The sequence below is a fragment of the Lytechinus variegatus genome, chromosome 14 (assembly GCF_018143015.1).
Source record: "Lytechinus variegatus isolate NC3 chromosome 14, Lvar_3.0, whole genome shotgun sequence".
NCBI lineage: Eukaryota > Metazoa > Echinodermata > Echinoidea > Temnopleuroida > Toxopneustidae > Lytechinus > Lytechinus variegatus.
The window spans coordinates 18,649,479-18,671,986 of record NC_054753.1 but is presented as its reverse complement, the minus strand read 5'-3'; the positions used below and the strand labels follow the sequence as shown (position 1 = coordinate 18,671,986).

Sequence of the window (22,508 nt, the reverse complement as noted above, 5' to 3'; positions counted from 1 at the left end):
AACAAAAACAAAAAGAGATATATTGGGTTTATTTTCTTTCTATGTAGATTTTTAATCGTTGTCACCAAAATTGAAGAAAAAAATAGCTTGATTTTTAAATATTGGCTTTGAAATTTGCATTATTTTAAAAAGATTTTACAGTTTGAGTGAATGAGATTGGTTCTTTCTATTCTGTTATTTGTAGTTCACCAAAAGTTGTTAAAGGACAAGTCCACCCCAACAAAAACTTGATTTGAATAAAAAGAGAAAAATTCAACAAGCATATCACTGAAAATTTCATCAAAATCGGATGTAAAATAAGAAAGTTATAACATTTTAAAGTTTCGCTTCATTTTACAAAACAGTGATATGCACATCTTGGTCGGTATGCAAATGAGGGAACTGATGACATCATTCACTCACTATTTCTTTTGTATTTTATTATATGAAATATGAAATATTTTGATTTTCTCGTTATTGTCATGTGAAATGAAGTTTCATTCCTCCCTGAACACGTGGAATTCCATTATTTTAACGTTTTGTGCTTCAGGCAAGGAGGTCCTAATCATCAAATTCGTAAAAATTGAAATATTGTATAATTCAAACAATAAAAAACAAAAGAAATTGTGAGTGAGTGATATAATCGACTCTCTCATTTGGATGCAACTCGCTCGTTCATATAACTATTTTGTTGAAAATAAGCGAAACTTTGAAATGTCATAACTTTCTTATTTTACATCCGATTTTGATGAAATTTTCAGCATTGTGCTTGTCTGATTTTTCTCTATTGATTCAAATCAACATTTTTCTGAGGTGGACTTGACCTTTAATCACTTGAATGACAATGTGCTGCTTCCTGTAGCACCATCAAGAGCTTATCACAACAAAAAGAGTATCGCATCTCAGGCTTTACAGATATATCATCAGCTATTCCCAGTCGTCATTTGGCAGATTCACAATACGTTGCGCTATCTATCGGTTGCAGAGGACAGGCCGAAATTTGCAATGCCTCACGGGAAAAAGTTTGCATCTGCTGCACGCGCTCATACTAAAGTGCATGCATGCATGCGATTATTCAGCACTGGCCGGCACAGCTCAACCGGTCATGCAGTTTACTGGGGTCCTGGAGGTGGGAGAGAAATTTGCCTGCATATTTTTTTGTGAAATTCATACCTATAGGCCCGAATTCACAAAGGTGGTTTTGGAAACCCACGGTTGAGTCCATGGTTTATGCAGACTTCCTGTATAAATTACGCTTGATTTACCGCGTATCGGGCGCATGTATAAAACATGTCCAATGCTGATGCGCGCTTTTGTCATAGTGCGCCAAATTGACTCCTGTTACCATGGTTATATATGCTATTTTATTCACGAGTCCACTGTTTGAAGAGTGGACTCATGAATAAAAACAGTGGACTCTTGAATAAAATAGCATTGATAACCATGGCAACAGGTGTCAATTTGGCGCACTGTGACAAAAGCGCGCATCAGGATTGGACATTTTTCATACACGCGCCCGATACGCGGCAAATTAAGTGTAACTTATATAGGATATCTGCACAAACCGTGGACTCAACCATGGGTTTTCACAACCACCTTTGTGAATTCGGGCCTTAATGGTGCATCCATGCCATATAGTTTTCATTTTTAAAGCATCAAAGTCAAATAACAGTAAACCAGCACTGTGCGCGGCCCGTGCCTGCACACGATGTCGACCGCAAAGTTAGACGATTGACCTGTTCGCTGCAACCGATAAATGGTGCACCACATTGTGAAACCACCACGTTGCTAAGCGACAGATGACATCCTCATCCTGCTTTATACATATATGCATAATTATGTATGCTTTGTTATTGTTGCACATGGGCATGGTCACACCGCCCGAGCGTTGTTGGAGCGGTCGTGGAGCAGTAGGGAAAGAGGGCCAAATTTCACTCACAAAATTGGGGAAAAAATCAATTAAAAAATCAAAAACAAAAAAAATCAATCGAAATCGAAAATGGTGAACGGTAGCGAGCGGTGATGATTTTTTCCCCTCCGCTCCACGACCGCTCCAACAACGCTAGGGCGGTGTGACCAAGCCTTTATGTACATATTTTCATTTTTATACTTGAATATAAATGATAAATTCAAGAGCATGTCAGCATTTTTTTTTTTTGGGGGGGGTTATTTGATATTTTTAATGACTATCATTTATTCCCCAGGTGACATAAAGCTGAGATTTGAAGGGAAAAACAACCTCCTCCACAACACAAAGTATAACACGGTTCCCTGTGTCTTACATGGCAATGGCCTAAGTAAGGTAAGAATCAATAATTCATAATTTATATTTCATTTTCCAAAATAAGTTCCCTTTGATTTGATTGATAGCATTTATTTCATTCATCATAAAAACAAATGCAAGGCACATACACAGTTTACATAAATTGCATGGAAAAATTGCAGATATTACAATTATAAAAATCTGGGAAACAGTTAACTAAAAAGAAAAGAGTGTACATGATTTATAAATGAATGAGGAGGCAACTAGAAAGGGAAAGCCTTATTAGCGCTGCCACCTTTACAAAATCTGGAAACTAAATGTATATGATATTGCAAAATATAAAAAATCTCAAAATTTGCCCCCCCCCCTAAAAGAAGAAAAATCACAAAAAATGGCATTGCTTTCCTCTAGAAATGTCTATGATACTTTGATAAATTGTAGTATCAACGATAGAGCTTCACTCAAAGCTGTCAAGTAGTACTGATCTTCAGTATTTAGTACTGAAAAGTGAGAAAAATATTGATAGTTTAATGTAAAATAGTGATTTCTAAAGTTTCAGCTTTATGTTGTCCTATTGTATTTTTGTAAAGTACTGATTTCCTCACTGAAATACTGATGTTCAACTTTAAAAATACTGAAATGTTCTTTTTCAGGTTGGCAGCTCTGTTCACTGTCTCTTTGATATAAATTTCTCATATACAAGTGAATGGCATTTAGAGCTTGATTAAAAGAAGAAATATGTAACTACAAATTTCTGATACATACATATATACAGTACGTATCCAAAAAAAGTTTACACTTTGAAAAAGCCCTGGGAATTAAAAAATATACAACATGTGGGTAATTTTTTCACATATAAATATGGGTTTGGGTCTCATCTATCCAATGAAAGTAAAAGTTTTGACAGAATGTTACACTTGAGTGAGCACTGTCCATTTTGGTAAAGCTCGCAAAAATCTGTTTGCGCAGAAATGCTTGTTTTCACGCGGTGTCAAGGGGTAAGGGTGAAATCAAACTTACCCTGCGAAGCATTTCTCATAAATTTCCCTAGCACTTTTAGCCAATTGAAATAAAACGGATACATTCAAGCATTTTGTAACAGATTTGCCGCCCAAATTTGAAATTTCAACACTTAGTAAGCACTAAGCACAACCTTTACCCTTTTTGTGCCAGCTGGATCTGAGGACATAACAGAATCTGAACAAAAGTTTATATCAGACATCTCCAGCATTTTTCACTAAGTTTTTATCATTTAAATTTGGTTTACATTTCATTTTCATTTAATACTTGTTTCTCCACACTTTTCCCAAGCTTGGCAATGATTAACAAAATGAAAATCAAGCCTTAGCCATTTCATGTAAATCACTGCTCAGTGTAAAGCAAATATCGTCACGATGGACTCGTTGTGTGGGGGAGTGGGATGGGGCGCAATGCACTCTTCGAAGTGTTTCGGGCAAGGAAACAAGTTTAAAAAGGTAAAAGATATCTTCATATCAATTTTACTTGCTAATTTCCACGTGTTCTTCATGATTAAGGTTTACTCTTATTCGCATAACTATTTCAAAGTTCTGCGCAAATCATTTTTCACCAACTTTTCAAAAGTAAGTGGTGCTCACTCAAGCGGAAATATTTTTCGACAGTTATATCGTCATTTGCTTAAATGGATCTGTACCAATGCTAAATGTGGAAAAATCGTCAGGATATTAGAAATAAATAATTTTACAGGATTTTTTCTAAGTGTAAACTTTTTTTTGATACGCACTGTATATTCGTGTATTTCTTGTTAAAATTATGTCATGCTTTTAGCCTTCATAATTGGTACCATAATCATGAAATGATTATGTCTGATGCAAATTTATTATGAGCAATCAGAAGCATTATTAACCACTTTGTAATACAGGCTTTAGAACATAGAAACAGTAATCAGTTAGCACCGTGTGTTTGTGTCTATATATATTGATATTCTTAAGGTCAAGTCCACTCCAGAAAAAAGTTTTTTTGAATGGATAGACAAAAATCCAGCAAGAATAATGCTGAAAACTTCATCAAAATTGGATGAAAAATACGAAAGTTTGACATTTTAAAGTTTTGCTCATTATTCAGAAAACAGTTATATGTACAATTCAGTGATATGCAAAGGAGAGAGTTGATGATGTCACTCACTCTTTCTTTTGTTTTTTATTGTTTGAATTATACAATATTTCAATTTTTACGAGTTTGGCAAATAGGACCCTCTTGTTTGAACCACAAAATGTTATAACAATGGAAATCAACATGTTCAGGGGGAAATTTTTTTTTTCACATGGCAATGAGGAGAAAATTAAAATATGTCATATTTCATACAATAAAATACAAATGAAATAGTGAGTGAGTGATGTCATCGGTTCCCTCATTTGCATACCAATCAGGATGTGCATGTAACTGTTTTGTAAAATTAAGCGAAACTTTAAAATGTCATTACTTATTTTAGTTCGGATTTTAATGAAATTTTCAGTGTTATGCTTGTCTGATTTTTCTCCTTTAATATCTTGTTGATTTTAGGATAATTGTTTAGTGAATTTGGAATGGTCACTTTTGACCTTCGTCAAATAAAGCTGCTTAACCCTAATCCTTCCTCATTTAATACGCTTTTATTATTTTGGGGACAAACAGTTCTCTCTTTGGTATTGCCAATATGTATACTACCTAGACTGTACCTGATAAATAATTTATTTTTGTAATCATTTCATATTATTTTGTATTGTTTCTATTGATTTTGTTTGTCGTAATACTTCTCTGTTTTTAGATATACCTAAATCATCTGGCCAATTATCTCCCCAATAAATGGAACTTTGAAGGTGGATGTCAAAACTGTGATTTAGAAAGGTTTAATCTTCAAGGGTTACAGGTAAGGATACCGACTCTGCCCCCGCCCTTAACACGAACACCTATTAAAGAAGATGTTGATATGTATACAGATCAGTCCCTTGACTTTGGCGATTTTTATGACATACCAGAACTAAAAATATTGTCTCATTAAACTAGCCAAGTATCTGCCAATAATCACTGCTGAAAGTGCTGAATATAGAAGACATGGTCAATTTTTGTTGTCTTAATGTCTTGTGCTTATCAAGAATGAAAAGAAAGCAAAATGAAACAATGCAAAACAAAGCAAATCATTATTCATTGTTGCTATCATGTTTGTCACTTGTGAATATCACTTTAATATCCTTTAAATATTTGTTCTCCTATCCTCCATACCAGGTTGAAGAGTATCCAACTGTAGTGATCGGTATCTTCATTGGAGTCCCTACGCCCTTCTTTGAAGAATTCTTAGATCGCCTCACCAAACTAAACTACCCAAAGAACAAAATAGACATCTTTATTCATAACAGGGTAAGCATGACTATTGATTCCATTTAAATACAATTCACGAAAATATTCAAATGTTCAAGCGTGACTGAATAATTATTTGGAGTTGAATAATTTACATGTAATATCATATGTGTGCCTTCATTTTTAGATAGATAGCTAGAGAGAGAGAGAGAGAGATAGATCTCGCCTACTGACACAACACTTGTCATGGTAAAATGTAATTCACACCTCATTTCAAGAACAGGAAATGTAAAATGAATGGTGAATCTGAAAATTTTTGTACAAAACAAATGGAGAGTGGTCCACCAAATCAGCCATTTGGAAGAGTGTTTGCCAATTTGAGGATCCAGTTTTGCAAGACTTTTCAAACTTTCATAACTCTCATGCTACAGTATATAACTGATTTTGATAAAACTTCTTTAACATTGATCCTCTAATTTTTCTTTTTCCAAATTAATTCTTTCCATGGGTTTTGGTCTCCTTTAAATTGAATGTACTGTTCCTTTAATTTACATCACTACTCCAACCGTGCCGTTGTTCTCCTAACACCTTTCATGATCACATGTTTTGAGCCTCCCTAGGGGCCCGTTGCATAAGGAGTTGCAATCAATCGCAACTCTAAAAAATCATGCGCAACTTGATTTTCAACCAAACAACAGCGCGCATTTGGGACTTGCGATTGATTTTTGGGTTTGCGTTTAAACGCAATTCTTTCTGCAACGGGCCCCTGTACTCTGTTATCTCCCCTCCTACATGTCATTTATCTATGTAAATCAAACCAAGTTTCTTTTGTTATGGAAGAGGTGTGGCCGGCGACAGATTGTGGAGCCTACCGTTTGTTTTTACGACCCATGTGATAAGATTGACTTTCATGGTTCATGTCTACCTGTTGCAATGGAAAGCAATGATTACCATTCAGAAGATGTATTCAGTTACCTTCCTGGGGGGTGTTTCACGAAGCAAATAATCAGTGAGTTTCACTGGCTATTGTTAAAAGCTACCGAAATCCTTGCATCTGATTGGCCGAGAGTAAAGCAGTCGGTGAAAAATCACTGACAAAACTCTTCATGAAATGCTCTTCTTGGACTATCCATCCAAAAAAAAACCCACTAAAATATTGAAGATTCTTGAAGAGTTGTTTGACACCATTTTATCAGGCAAATCCACCTTCTGGATATCTTTTGTTTTCTTATGGGCGTGTTCAGCAGGGATGCTCTCATTCTTATCAGATAGTACACACACTTAACTTGAATTGTACAGACGACACTTCTATAGGTGTCCAAAATGCTAAATGCCATGGCCACAGAAGTATTCATGTTTGTAATGATATACACTAGTGTGTGAGACATCTACGTATCTACATGTACAAGGAGGTTAGATTTCAGACTGATTTACTTATTTAGTTTCTAAATAATTTGGAAAAAAAATATCCCAGTAGAAATTCTTGTTTTAGAGACAAGATTTATCCAGATTCTTTGGCTAAAAGCATGTTTCGTTTTGGCGATTGGATGAACCATGGTATCTTTATCCCTCTATATGTGGGACCTTCTGAATATGGTTTGTTTCTGAAAAGATGTAATTCTGTTGGGTTGTAAATTATAATGATTTGAACATGAATAGTTTATGGAGTTGAACAAGAGTAATCAAAACTGGGGTTAGATGTATGAAAGGTTTATTATTGTATGGATTTTTCATTTTCTTTTAGTTTGCTTTTTTGTTTCTTCATCCATGATATGGATCATTTAATCCAGTCATTGTATATTTTGTTATATTAACCAATCAAACTGATCATTGTATATTTTGTTATATTTACCATATTCTCTCCATAGACAATTTTCCATTTTCACATGCTAGAAAAGTTCAGAGCGGAGAAGGGCCCTCTATAACAACATTAAGATTATCTTTCCTGTAGAGAAATTGAATGAGACCAGTCTTAAAACCATTAGAACCAATCATTGTATATATGTGATGTAAACCAATCATCGTATACATTTTATATAAACCAATCATTGTATATTTTGTTATATTTACCATGTTCTCTCCATAGGCAATGTTCCATTATCACATTCTAGAAAAGTTCAGAGTGGAGAAGGGCCCTCTATAACAACATCAAGATTATCTTTCCTGTGAAGAAAGTAAATGAGACAAGTCTTCAAACCACTGGAACCAGTCATTGTATATAATTGATATAAACCGATCATTGTATATTTTGTGATATTGACTATGTTCTCTCCATAGGCAATGTTCCATTATCACAGGCTAGAAAAGTTCAGAGTGGAGAAGGGCCCTCTATAACAGCATCAAGATTATCTTTCCTGTGAAGAAAGTAAATGAGACAAGCCTTCGAACCATTGGAACCAGTCATTGTATATATTTGATATAAACCAATCATTGTATATTTTGTTGTATTTTTCATGTTCTCCCCACAGGCAATGTTCCATTATCACATGCTAGAAAAGTTCAGAGCGGAGAAGGGTCCTCTATATAACAGCATCAAGATCATCCTTCCTGCACAATCCTTGAGTGATGCCGAAGGAAGAAATCGTGGAGTGTGAGTATCCCCTGACTAATCGGTGACACGACATTTGCTCCCGCGACAATTGCTCCGGGCTCTATTTCGTCTTAAGATTAAAGGGGAATGAAACCTTTGAAACAAGTAGGCTTGTGTTAAAACAGAAAAATCAAAGAATAAGAACAAAGAAAGTTTGAGAAGAATCGGACAAATAATGAGAAAGTTATGAGCATTTGAATATTGCAATCACTAATGCCATGGAGATCCTCCCATTGGCAATGCGACAAGGAAGTGTGATGTGACATGTGAACAACTTTCCCTTTGATGTACTATAAAATACCCCCAAAATGTCTCTTTTTGCTTTTTCTTATGGTGATTCAAACTCTTTATCTGTGATGTATTCTTTAAAAATCTGTGTTACATGCCCTCTTAGAGAAACAACACATGATCTACTGATAGATGTGATAAAAGAGGCAGTTTAAGTGAAACATACTAAAGTAATGGGGAGATTTGTTCAAGAGTGACATCACACATCTTTGTCGCATTGCCAATGTGAGGATCTCCATAGCATGAGCGATTGCAATATTCAAATGCTCATAACTTTCTTATTATTTGTCAGATTTTTCTCAAACTTTCGTTGATACGTTTCTTTGATTTTTCTGTTTTCACACAAGCTATCTTGTTCCAAAGATTTCATTCTCCTTTAAGGCTTATGGTTAGGGTTACAATAGGGCCTTATTTTAGGTTTAGGGTTCAGTTTACCATTAGGTAAAGTGTTGAATCCAGGGTTGAAGTTTGCGATTAATTAGCATGTAGAATTCACTGCGGAGCAATCGTCGCCAGAGCAAATGTCAAGAAACCGACTAATCTTGATCCTAAGTAATTCTCGGGGAGGGCTACTAGGCATGTTGAGACCCAACGTGTGACATCCGGCCAGTACCACTGTTCGAAAAATTTGCAACACTTTATAAGTGTATGTGTATATCAGACCCAAAAGTACATGTATTCCCAAATACATGTATGTGGTTCCCTATACAAATCCACTCCAAATTATGTTTCTTGCCAAAGTGTATAATTATGTGTGTTTTTTTACTTTTATAGATTAATTCTTATGATTTTAATAGTGTTGACGACCAGTTTCACTGGTAGAATAATATATACAAACAAAATTAAAATTCTTTTTAAGTTATTTTTACAAGGATTTATCATATTTTCGAATACCATTTAGCATCACTGATTTTTGTCATATGAACTTATAAAGGAAATTGTCATGCCAACTAACAACTTGATTCTGCTCTGGCGATTTGAAATGAAACCTAAATAAGTGAAAATTTGTGGAGCATTGTGGCCCAGTGGATTAGTCTTTGGACTTTGGAGCAGAGGGTCGTGGGTTCAAAATCCAAGCCATGGCTTAATTAAATTTCCTTCAGCAAGAAATTGATCCACAATGCACAGCACTCAACCCAGGTGAGGTAAATGGGTACTTGGGCAGAAATTTATTCCTTGAAATGTTTGTGCATTGTAAAAAGGAGGCGGGCTGAAGCCAGCAGGGTAACATCCAAGTTCTTTGAATGGGCATCATAATGATCATAATATCATAATGTGGTATGCACTATGCAACAACTGATTGCTGTTGTTATTTGGAGCGTTGTGGCCCAGTGGATTAGTCTTCGGACTTTGAAACAGAGGGTTGTGGGTTCGAATCCCAGCCATGGCGTAATTTCCTTCAGCAAGAAACTGATCCACTATGTGCTGCACTCAACCCAGGTGAGGTAAATGGGTACAGGTAGGAAGTAATTCCTTAAAAAGCTGTGTGCGCTATGAACGTCTAGCTTAGCTGGGTAATATAGGAGCGCCTTGAGCACCTAACAAGGTGGACATGTGCGCAATATAAATACCCTATATTATTATTTATATCACTATTTTTTTTTATTTTCAGGGATTATTGTATAAGTAAGGAATGTGAGTATTATTTCTCTGTGGATTCTGATGTACAACTTACCAATCCTGATGTCCTAAGGCTCCTTATGGAAACTAACAAGTAAGTGAATATGATCCTTTAAAAGTTTGAGAATTTAATGTCAGGATATATTGGCATTCGACTTTGAAGTCAACTTTCTTTGCGGAGTGGGTTATTATTTGCTGACCCCAAAGTTTGTGAAAAGCATTGGAAATACCTGACTTCTTTGATGGAGATAGATGGAGAAAAAGATAGATACAGGATTAAGCAAAATATGATATTATTTTCTGAATATTTTATCAAAATCTGTCATGAAATTTGATTTTTATTTTAAAAATTTAAAAACTTTGTATTGAAATATGAGAAGCGTAATAATGCTTGTTTTTAACTCAGGACCATAAAACCTCTGTTACGATTCTGGCATGACATGAATAATCGTAGACATGTTTTTTTTTTCAACAGGGGGATTGTAGCTCCACTGGTTTCCAAGCCGGGTAAGCTATGGTCAAACTTCTGGGGTGACCTGAACAACATGGGTTACTACGCTCGTTCAGACGACTATGTAGATCTGGTCAGGGGAGATAGGAGGTAAGGGTATTCATTTCAAATCCTTCAAGTGCTCCTGATTTTCTCAGAAGTCATTCTTTAAGCGGAGAGAATAATTGTTAATATTTCTTCTTTGTAATATTGTCTGATACTGTTTTAAATCAATTAATGAAATGTTGATTGCAAGTTTCCATAATTACTTTTTCTCTGGAAAAAAACAACCCATCCAGACAATGCATGTACATCAACCAGGCAGATATATGGTCATTAATAAACTTCTGGGCCCTGTCTTACAAAGAGTTACGATTGATCCAATCAATGTCTATGGAAATCCAACTCTTTGGAAATCTACCAGGGTCAAAGTTTTTTCTACAGGAAATTTGCACAATGTTTTTTGTAACCAAAGAGAAACAGTGAATTTTCAAGAAAACGGTGAATGCATGAAAATACATCATAGTTAGAAAATATTTTGAACAAACATGCATAATAGATGTTGACATCGCTGGCCGTCCATAGTTGTGATTGATCAGATCAATCACAACTCTTTGTTAGACGGGGCCCTGGAGTACTTTTTGTCAGTAAGCTTTTTGTCTCGCCTGCATGGCAGAGTGAGACTATAGGTGCCGCTTTTCCGACGGCGGCGGCGTCAACATCAAATCTTAACCTGAGGTTAAGTTTTTGAAATGACATCATAACTTAGAAAGTATATGGACCTAGTTCATAAAACTTGGCCATAAGGTTAATCAAGTATTACTGAACATCCTATTAGAGTTTCATTTCACATGACCAAGGTCAAAGGTCATTTAGGGTCAATGAACTTAGACCATGTTGGGGGAATCAACATCAAAATCTTAACCTGAGGTTAAGTTTTTGAAATGTCATCATAACTTAGAAAATATATGGACCTAGTTCATTAAACTTGGACATAAGTCAATCATGTATCACCAAACATCCTGCATGAGTTTCATGTCACATGACCAAGGTCAAAGGTCATTTAGGGTCAATGAACTTTGGCCGATTTGGGGGTATCTGTTGAATTACAATCAAAACTTTAAAAGTTTTTGGATCTAATTCATGAAACTTGGACATAATAGTAATCAAGTATCACTGAACATCCTGTGCAAGTTTCAGGTCACATGATCAAGGTCAAAGGTCATTTAGGGTCAATGAACTTTGGCCGAATTTGGGGTATTTGTTGAATTACCATCATAACTTTGAAAGTATGTTGGTCTAGTTCATAAATCTTGGACATAAGAGTAATCAAGTATCACTGAACATCCTGTGCGCATTTTAGGTCACATGACCAAGGTCAAAGGTCAATGAACTTTGGCCATAATGGGGGTATCTGTTGAATTACCATCATAACTTTGCAAGTTTATTGGTCTAGTTCATAAAACGTGGAAATAAGAGTAACCAAGTATCACTGAACATCTTGTGCGAGTTATAGTAGTTTTCAAAGTCAGCAATGCTGCTATGTTGAATCGCGTGATGCAGGTGAGACGGCCAGAGGCATTCCACTTGTTAGTAGAGTGCCATTTGAACTATGTACATGTGCTCTGTTCTATTTTTGCTCTTTTTCCAAAATTTGTATACATTTAATGTATATATTATGTGTTTGTGATCATATAAAGGGGCATCTGGAATGTGCCATACATCAATAATATCTACTTGGTTAAAGGAGAACTCCTTCAGAAACATCATCCTAATTTCAAGGGAGAGGAGGATCTTGACACTGATATGGCTCTGTGTATTGATCTCAGGAATAAGGTAAGGACCTTTAATATTTTTTGAAAATTTTTCTGGAAAAAGCACTGTATAAATCCAATTCTTCTTATTTTTGTTATTACTATTATTTTTATAATCATTTTTCTTAATAATTATCAGTTATTTAGTTTTTCTATTATTATTATTAATATTTTTATTATTTTTCATGCATTTAACAGACATGCAAACCTTTCCCTTTTTAGAGTATTCTTCTTTTTTGCTACGAATATGCCAATACCTTATTTTGACGATATGTTACTCCTTTTAAATTTTTCTGATCATGTAGTATGTGTTATGTACGGTCCCAGACTGGTAAAAATCACTGTCGGGCCAGTAACTTGTTGCATGATAAGAACAAGTAAATTCTTGCCTACGATTACATGTTTAAAATGGTGAATTATGAAGTTTTCAGGTAGAGTCATTTCACATATTTTTTCATGATCTCACTACAACAGGCTGGCAATTGTTATATTGAGACAAATTTTTTAAAATGCTCTTTTTTTGTCAAAAATTACTTTTTTCCTTCTAAGAATCCTCTTTTTTGTAGACGGTTGGCAGGTCTGATTTAAACCTAGCATACTTTAATTAAGACACCTTGAAAAAGTCAGTGCTACTTCTTAAAGGCGCTGTCACACCTTGGCGTTTTAGATAGCGTATGCCCGACGTATGAAGAATTCGGCGAATACGCTGGCGTACGTCGAATACGTTACAGGTAAGTTTTTAAAACACGCTGGTATACGTCGTCATACGGCGAGGTCGTTGAAAAATTTTGTGCAAGCACAAGATTTTTCGACGTATGCCAGCGTATGGCTCATACGTCCCGCATACGCGGGCCATAAGTTGTAGGCAAGTTACGCGATCGTTGATACACGTTGCTCGTAAGTTACTCATAAGTCGATGTACGTCGAGATAATGTCCAGCGTACCCTAAAACTAACTTCTAACCTATGAGTAACGTGCTTTGAACGTATGTGTAACTTAACTCCAACGTATATTGACGTATGAAGACGTGCTCCGGACGACCACAAAACTTACTGAACGTGTTTATAACTTACAGCTACCGTATAATGGCGTATTGGCAACGTTTATAGGAATTGGTATATAAAGGTGGGGTTCACAGGAGTTTTCTTCGGCATGGCGGTGGTGTTGTGGCATAAGTTGTGTACGCCAGCAATACGCTAAGCATTCGTTGGAATACGTTACTTATAAGTTAACGAAGCGTTCGATATAAGTTACTAATACGTTATGTATACGTCCAACTCGTTATGAATACGCTAAGTATACGCCCAGAGTTGAAAAAAAAAACAAAGTTCAGCGTATGCCGACGTTTTAGAGAAATTTTGATACGTCGGGCATACGCTGTCTAAAACGCCAAGGTGTGACACCACCATAAGCAGGAATCCAGCTGTTCAAGGTGCTATGCATCTTTTCTCATTTGCATTTAACCATTGTTTTTTCTACGTTGAAATGTGAGGATTAGGAAAGAAAGGCCACTTTTGGGATTCCTGACATGAAAGACCACAAGTTTCCATAATCTCGATCTCAATTTATAAAAATTCTATTCATACAGACATGATTTTCATTTTTTAGTCATAAAGATTATTGTTCATAAAATCTGAATTAATAATATTATTAGATTTATAAAATAAGAGCCATGGTTTAGTGGTTCTGACTCTTGCCTTGTAAACAGAGGGTCATGTGTTCGAATCCCACCGCGGTCTGGCGTCCTTTGGCAAGGCGTTAATCCACACTTTGCCACTCTCGACCCAGGTGCTAAATGGGTACCCGGTAGGATGCAAAAGATAGTGTATGTTTGGATTTGCCAGCGTCATAATGAGGCTGCGATGAATGCAAGGAATGCTCCCCAGGGAGTGGAAATTGTGCACTTTTCGTGCAGGATTGAAATAAATCCAATGACCGGGGTAATAATATGCTCTAACGCGCTTTGAGCCATTTTGGGAAAAGCGCTATATAAAAATTGGCTATTATTATAAAATCAAGAATTAGAATAACTATCCTTTGGATGGGACAGGCAAATCTTCAAGACTTGACACAAACCCACAAAACCTGTTTTAATAATGCCTGATGATGATTTAGTCCATCCTATTCCAACTTGCCAATTTCATTCTCTCACAAAGTTTGGATTCTTGATTTATTTATCTATATTACGTCATTTCATTATGTTATCTCTTTGATTGCATGCCACAGGTAATAAAATCACAACTACTATATGTATGGCCCGAATTCACAAAGGTGGTTTTAAAAACCCATGGTTGAATCCATGGTTTATGCAGATTCCTGAATAAGTTAGGCTTAATATAGCGTGCATCGGGCACGTGTCTAAAACATGTCCAATGCTGATGCGCGCTTTTTTCAGTGTGCCAAATTGACGCCTGCTACCATGGTAAGCCATGCTATGTTCTTCATGAGTCCTCTGTTTGAAGAGTCCACTAATTCAAAGCAGTAGACTCATAAGTAAAATAGCGTGGATAACCACGGCAGCAGGCGTCGATTTGGAGCACTGTAACAAAAGCGTGCATCAGCAAAGGACATTGTTTTAATATACGCAGTAAATAAGTACAATTTATGCAGAAAATCTGCATAAACCATGGACTCAATCGTGGGTTTTCAAAACCACCTTGGTGAATTTGGCCCTATATGTTTTCCATTTCCATTAAAGTATAATAAGATTGCTTTCTTCATACTTGACAGGGAGTCTTTATGTATCTGGTAAACATGGCGGAGGAATACGGTCATATCGTTACCTTAGATAACTATGAGACTACCCATCTACATAATGATATGTGGGAGATTTGGAACAATAAAGAGGTAACTTTCCTATTCATTTATTTTTTGTTTTTTTGATGTCGAATTTGGTTAGAATGGTTAGAAATATAATGGTGATGGTCATTGTGGCTGTGATAGTAGTGGTGATGGTTTTGAGGATGATAGTGGCGGCAAGTGGGTGGTGGTGGTGATGATGATGATGACAATGATGATGATGATCATGATGGTAATAGTAATGATGATGATGATCATGATGGTAATAGTAATGATGATGATGGTGATGATCGTAAGGATGAGGATGCTGGTGCTAAAAAAATATGAAGATGGTGATAGTGATGGTGATGATGACGGTGGTGATGATGATGATGACGATGATGATGATGATGATGAAGAAGAAGAGGATATTGTGGTGATGATGATGAGGATGATGAAAATAAATTGATGATGTTTATGATTATTTTTGTTCTCTTTTTCATTATTACTATCACAGGATTGGGAAGCTAAGTACTTATCCCCTGATTATTTTGTAGTCAAAGAGATGGACAGGATGAACATGACTATGGTAGGTGATGTATCTTTATATTATTTAAATTTAATTCATTATTTTCCTTCTTTTTTACCATTATGCAGGGTTCCTTTATTGAATGTCAACATAATATGTCTTTTACAAAATAATTGAACATCACCACATGTATTGTTGCAAAATTGATATATATAGAATAATTCATGAATTGCACTATCAATTGTGAATATTTAACAGTCTTTAAAGCAAACTGTTGGATTCTGAAATAGTAATAATATGATCAGAAACAGTTAATGCAGTAAAGTAAGACCGACCAATCTTTTCATGAATTTCTTTTCTTTTAGATTTGTTTTTTCAATATTTTCCTTTTGATATCAGAATATTATTCTTTTTTTAAAATCTTGTTTTGTTTTCTATGTCACTCTCTATTTGACCTTTAATAGCCATGCACTGATGTATACACATTTCCACTCATGTCAAGAACGTGGGCTAGAGAACTTATAGAAGAAATGGAGAATTTTGGCCAGTGGTCAGGAGGTACAAATCAGGTATATGATTCTCCAGTTTCCCTTTTAATATGTGGCTCAAGTTTTGTTTCGCCTGCATAGCAGAGTGACACTATAGGCGCTGATTTTCCGACAGCAGTGGTGGCAGCGTCAAAATTGAAATATTAACCAAGGTTACGTTTTTGAACTGACAGCGTAACTTAATAAGTAAATGGTCCGAGTTCATTAAACTTGGACATAAGGGTAATCAAGTATCAATGATTGTCTTGCATTAGCTATAGGTGACATAAGTCATTTCGGGACAATTAACCTTGACCAGGGAGGTGGTATGTAATAACTTTGACAGTTTTATTTATCTAGTTCATGAAACCTGGACATAAGGGTAATCATTATCAAGTATCACTGATGTCTTACACAAGTTTCATCTCACGATATGATTGTTAGCTTCAGTATACCAATCTGAAATGGAAGTATCCAGATCTGAGCTTTTAATTGAAAATAATTTAGCAAACGGGTCTTTTTATTCATAATGTGCTATGCGCTATACAAGAACTGACTATTATTATTATTCTTCTTTGGTAAAATCCTTTGGTGGGTGTATTAATGTAAAGTTATTAAATCTGATGAAGACACTGATTAAAATTTATTTGACTTTAAAAGATGATATTTCAATCACAGATATCTTGAAAGCATCTCCAAGAATGTGTTTTTTTTCTTTTGTGTGTTTGAATGTGAACAATTTTGAGTTCAAGTTTGGGATCCTTCAGTTATAATGTTAATGTCAAATTATGTCTTTAAGGAGCTTTTGTAATTTTTTTTTATCCACACAGGATCTTTAATTTTTTATTTGAATATTCAGATATTAAAGATAAATTCCAGTTGTGGTAACAATCACAAAATTACTTTTTACAGAATCCAATATAATGACCACTGAAGTGTCTGTTTGTATGAATAAAAAAATATGTGCCAATGGATTCTGGAAGAAATTGTGTAATTGCTGAGAAATAAGCAAACTAAGCGCAGATTCAGGCACTTCCGTCGGGTCTTTATTCCAGCAATAATAATATACTGTCCCACACGTGCCTATCTGTGTTGGCGATCTTCAGTGCGATTGTTTTTCTGCTTAGATTTCATGATTTCACAAAGTTCAGTTTACGTAACTACCAGATCTAGACCCACGATGATATAGTAATACTAAACCTTAGTTTTACAGACTCTCACAAAATCAGTGTTTTACTGCAACTACTGTCATTTAGCTTAATCCTTTCTCTTGTTTTTGATCATTGTACCTGCAGGATAAAAGATTAGCAGGAGGATACGAGAACGTACCTACGCGTGATATCCACATGAATCAAATTGGTTTTGAACAGCATTGGTTGTATTTTCTCAGAGAATATGTCGTACCAATCTGTGAAAATGTTTATCCAGGCTATTATTCAAAGGTGAGGCATACAATAATACTGTTTAATGTTATTTTTTGCTTGTTTTACCTTATTTTTCATAGTTATAAACATATGATATCCTTAGCCCCTAAAGGCGACCCCACACCTTACGATTGGTCTGCGACCCGATTTCAGATTAAAATGAATTAGAATTTGATGATAATATTGAGACTTGGAATATCTTACTGTGTGATGTTCTAAATTTCATACGAATCCATTCTATGCTATCATCCTTTTCAGAATAAAAGCGAATTTAATGTTAAGTCGTAATGACGTCATAGCAGTTGTACGAGACTACGATTTGAAACTAATTTGGCCTTTACTCCAAAATAAAGGCTTGTAATCTTTCAGAATGGTTATATTATTAGTATTCTTTCAAAATGTTCCATTCACATTTTCAGAAAATGAGTAAAATGCGAATTGTTCCAAAATCGAATTGCGAACAGTCGTAAGGTGTGCTGTGGCCTTAAGGCAATCCTAAGACTAGTTTAGTAGAAACCAGTTTCCGTTTGCTAGCATTCCTTCTGATCACCCGAAAGTGGTTTTCAATACCACTCGCTTAAAGCGTGTTGTTGTTGCTTCGGGAACACTGTCAGTTTGGTGACAGGTTTTCCGCGAAGTTTGAAACCGTAGATATTCCACTCACAGTGTTTTAGCACATCAAATGTGTGCGAACATCGCTTCCCGAGGAACGGTTGCGTCTACCTATGCTTAAAATAGTTTAATGAGGTAAAGCGGTCTTGAAAACTGCATCACAAGATGGTTTTCCAAACTGGTTTGGAACGATTGCCTCCAAGACCGCTTTGAGAATTCCCAATACATGTTAAAACTGGTTTCTACTAAACTTATTTTATGACCTTTTTTCAGATCTGAAAGGAAAAACATGTAGTGGAGGTGTAACATAATGAAATACAATTAATATTTGCAAACAATCATAACTTGTTGCACATGGCATGCAATAGACCTGCAGTTATGCTGAATTGTGCTACTGATCCAGTCTTTTCAGATTACAAGGCCTTGACTAGGTACGAGAGATTTCATGATTTCATTCTAATTTGTTTTGTCTTTGTCCTGTGTCCTCTAGGCATATGCAATAATGAATTTTGTAGTGCGGTACAAGCCGGAGGAGCAGCCTTCGTTACGACCCCACCACGACTCATCTACATACACCATTAATGTAGCACTCAATGAACGTGGGAAAGATTTTGAGGTAAGTCTTTTTTAACCCTGAAATTGCTACCTCCCACCATTTTCTGCAACCATTCTGGAGCCATAAGTTTTTTTTACCATGTGGCTAGCTGACATTTTACTTTCTGGTACCATGCATCTTTTGAGACCAATTTTATGGCACCCGGGTACGCATTTTCGAAATTACGCAACATTTTGTAGTGGACAGTATCTTGATAAAAACAATCATAGATTATGGACTTTAGACATTAGTGGCATTTGTTTGTTTCAGTGTTCAAATATGGCGAAGATATCAAGCACATCACCTTTCTTGTAGACAGCATTCAAGAAGTGACTCATATGTAGAACTAATATGACATCTGATCATGTGACTTCGTAAACAAAGCAGTTTCCACATTGCATGGGGGGGGCGATGCTTGCATGAATAAACCACAGCGTTGAGTAGACTGTGGTGATTGTCCCATGTCGATTGCTCCTAATTTGAAAAGAACAAATTAATCCAAACATAAACTGGAGATTTAAACCTTACCTTAACCTTTATCCTAATCATCACATGGTTCTGAACCAAATCCCCTATCACAGCTCTAAGCCTCCCCTTATATCTTCAGAAATATTACCAGAGGAGCAATTGATGTAAGAGCAAATGTTGTATTGCTCTAGTGATATATGTGTTATTTGAAAATTCACCAGAAACTGAGTGAAGTATCGGATGAGCTCTTGCATGGATGTTTGTAAACATGGAAGTCAGAACTTGCATGCCAAGAAGTGTGGAAGAGGAAAATTTGCATAATCGTTAAAATCTGGTTACAAGTGTGGCAGTAATATAATTGCATGCATTTTACCAACCTTCTGTGCCTCATATTGTAAGCCAGTATGCAGATTTTTTGTCTACATTCTCTGCATACACATTTTTTTAGTATAACCATGTTTCCCACAGTCATGGAAAATCCTGGGAAAAATTGTGGTCATGGAAAGTCCGGGAATTGCATTTACCTCCTGGAAATTACAGCTTCCCAGTTTGTCGTGTCTCGCAGTTGTCACACTCTGTGATCATACTCTGCTATTATAATTAGTGTTTGTAATTTCAATTTTTCCCAGTTTTGTGACATCCCAAATTCAAAATAAAAACCGGGAAGTCATGAAAAGCAGCAAATTTAGTCATGGAAAAGTCATGGAATTCTGTTTTCAAATTTCTGAGGGAACCCTGTATAACAGTGGGAAAAATACTATAATTTACAAAAGCATGGCTTGCATTTTTGTTCACTGGGCTGATAATCTTAGACAAATTCTCACAATGTCCCTTTGATGTGTACCACTATCATTTGATGAGTGTCATTAGGGAATAGAATGTAATAAGCCAAAATTCGGAAAATATGTGGATTATAAAGAATGATTGATAAACGATGACTGCTATGATGATCATTGACGGGTCTGCTGCCCTCAGGCAGTCTCCAGAGGGAGCTATAACCCTTGACAGTGGGTAATGAGGCATAGAACTGTCAAGATGTTACCTTCGAGAGTTTCATGGTCATGGTCTTCTAATAAGACTTCGAAGATGAATGATGTGTGAGAGATTTTTCGAAGATATAGGCCTGTATTCTGAACTTGGGTTTAAATTAAACCCTGGTTTAAAGTTGTGGTTTAACTATGGAGAGCCTATTGGGGTACAAATCCCTAAGAGTACACATCCAATTTATTACCTCATATGACGCCCAACTTGTCTGGGAATGATAACTGAAGTATTTTGAAGTATTTTCCTTCATTATGAAAGCAAAAGAAAACAAAATAGTAAACATAAGAAATATATAATATTTCATTTCCTTTTGCTATGAAAAATACTTCAGATACCATTCCCAGACAATTATCAACAACGTGAGTGTCAAATGAGATAATTAAAAGGATTTTTACTGTGAGGGATCTGTGCCCTAATTGGATCTCCATAGTCAAACCAAAACTGAAAGCCAGGGTTTGATTTAAACTTGAGTTCAGAATACAGGCCTATGTGTCCCAACTCCAAGTTTGTACTGTTATTCATGGGCCAGGCATTATGGGTGACATTTTATGAGCTGTGAGCACATGAAAGCATGACTAACATTATATAATGAGCTTTGGGAGGATATTGCCATTGACAATTGTTTATACCCTCTTGATTTGTGGGGCATATACGCGGAGGCTCGGCTATTATTGGACCAGAAAGTTGATGAAATTGGCCGTGGCATGTAAGATTAGATATGTACTCAAAATATGTTCACAGAGCGACTGTTGTTAATCTATTGTAAAGATTGGGCCTGTTTCTCACTCCCCCATAAAGAGAATAAAAATGAATTAAATAAATGAAGAAAAAAGTTAATGAACATTGTGTCAATAATGTCAATATCAGGGTTGGTCCCATGTATTAATATTTGGGGGGGGGATGCTGCCATTATGACCTACATGCCAAAGTGACCTCATTTTTCCTCATTACACTAATAGGTGATTATGGAGTTCCCTGACCCAGCACTCATTATTTTAGTCAGTATCTTTCTTTCCTTTTCTTTTCTTTTTCCTCTTTTTTTTTGAATTACTCCATCAGAAATCGGGGGGGGGATAGGACCTTCCCTTCTTGTAGTACTGCTCCTGGTCAGTATTTCAAAAGATACTAATAAAAATTTCACAAAAAAACAAACTTTTTACATTTTTTTTGATACTTGAAGAAAAGACATGTCTAGTCTACTAAAGTTCTTCAAATTATGGATAGTTTTTTCGTGACTTTACAAAATCTTGAGCAAACCCAGTGATAATTATTGATATTTCACACCTTTTCCCCTAGTCTCTAGCTCTTCCATTCTCATTTTTCAGTTTCTCTTTCTGTCCTGCCCCCCCCCCCCCATCGTCTCTCAAACTCACTGTGCATGTGTGTGAGTCTTCATATTTTTGCCTGTTTTCTTCCTTTCCATTCCTTCTCATTTATATGTCTTTCTTTCTGTCTTTCACTCCATCCCTCTTCTTCCTGTCTGCTTGTTAGTTCTTGTTCTGCTTGTTAGTTCTTGTGTGTCACTCATTTTCTCATCTCTCTCCTCTTTCCAAACTCTCACCTGCCTTCTTTCTCTCTCTTTTTTTTCTCTTAATCTCTTCTCCTCCCTCTTGTTCTTGTGTGTCACTCATTTCCTCATCTCTCACCTCTCCTTCCAAAATGCCCCCTCTCTTTCCTTATTTTCTTTCTCTCTTTCACTCCATCTCTCTTCTTCCTCTCTGCTTGATAGTTCTCATGTGTCACTCATTTTCTTATCTCTCCTCTCTTTCCAAACTCTGACCTGCCCTCTTTCTCTCTTCTTAATTTTCTTCTCTCTTTCACTTCATCTCTCTTCTCCTCCCTCTCCTTGTTAGTTCTCATGTGTCACTCATTTCCTAATATCTCCTATCCTTGTCACTCCCAGTACCACGGCTTCACCCCGCCCCCCCCCCCCCTCTCTCCCTTCCTCCATGACTCACCCCTCCCATCAATCATCACCTTCAGGTAAACCTTCTGGTAGCTCTGACCAATCTGGTCCACCCTTCCCCTGTAATTCCCCCAGTGCTCTGCGCTCCCACACCATCCCTCCACAACAGGTGGTTTCAAACCGCCTCGATCACAAGAATCCCTGTTAAATTACAAGAACTTTTTTCAAGCAAGTAAATACCCGTGTATTATTCCCACATTCATAAT

General features: G+C 36.2%; 1 protein-coding gene across 1 annotated transcript in view; it reads left to right on the top strand.

The window, feature by feature from the left end:
* The window catches only part of LOC121427643 (procollagen-lysine,2-oxoglutarate 5-dioxygenase 1-like), a 32,123-nt gene extending 13,248 nt beyond the window's left edge, over positions 1-18,875 (top strand). The window contains exons 7-18 of the mRNA XM_041624148.1: positions 2,184-2,281; positions 5,028-5,129; positions 5,486-5,617; positions 8,026-8,147; positions 10,048-10,149; positions 10,531-10,656; positions 12,246-12,381; positions 15,090-15,206; positions 15,655-15,726; positions 16,131-16,235; positions 17,489-17,635; positions 18,720-18,875. Of these exons, the coding sequence (XP_041480082.1) occupies positions 2,184-2,281; positions 5,028-5,129; positions 5,486-5,617; positions 8,026-8,147; positions 10,048-10,149; positions 10,531-10,656; positions 12,246-12,381; positions 15,090-15,206; positions 15,655-15,726; positions 16,131-16,235; positions 17,489-17,635; positions 18,720-18,860 (1,400 nt within the window). The 3' untranslated portion in view covers positions 18,861-18,875. The remainder of the gene's footprint in view (positions 1-2,183; positions 2,282-5,027; positions 5,130-5,485; positions 5,618-8,025; positions 8,148-10,047; positions 10,150-10,530; positions 10,657-12,245; positions 12,382-15,089; positions 15,207-15,654; positions 15,727-16,130; positions 16,236-17,488; positions 17,636-18,719) is intronic.
* The last annotated feature ends 3,633 nt before the right edge of the window (positions 18,876-22,508 follow it).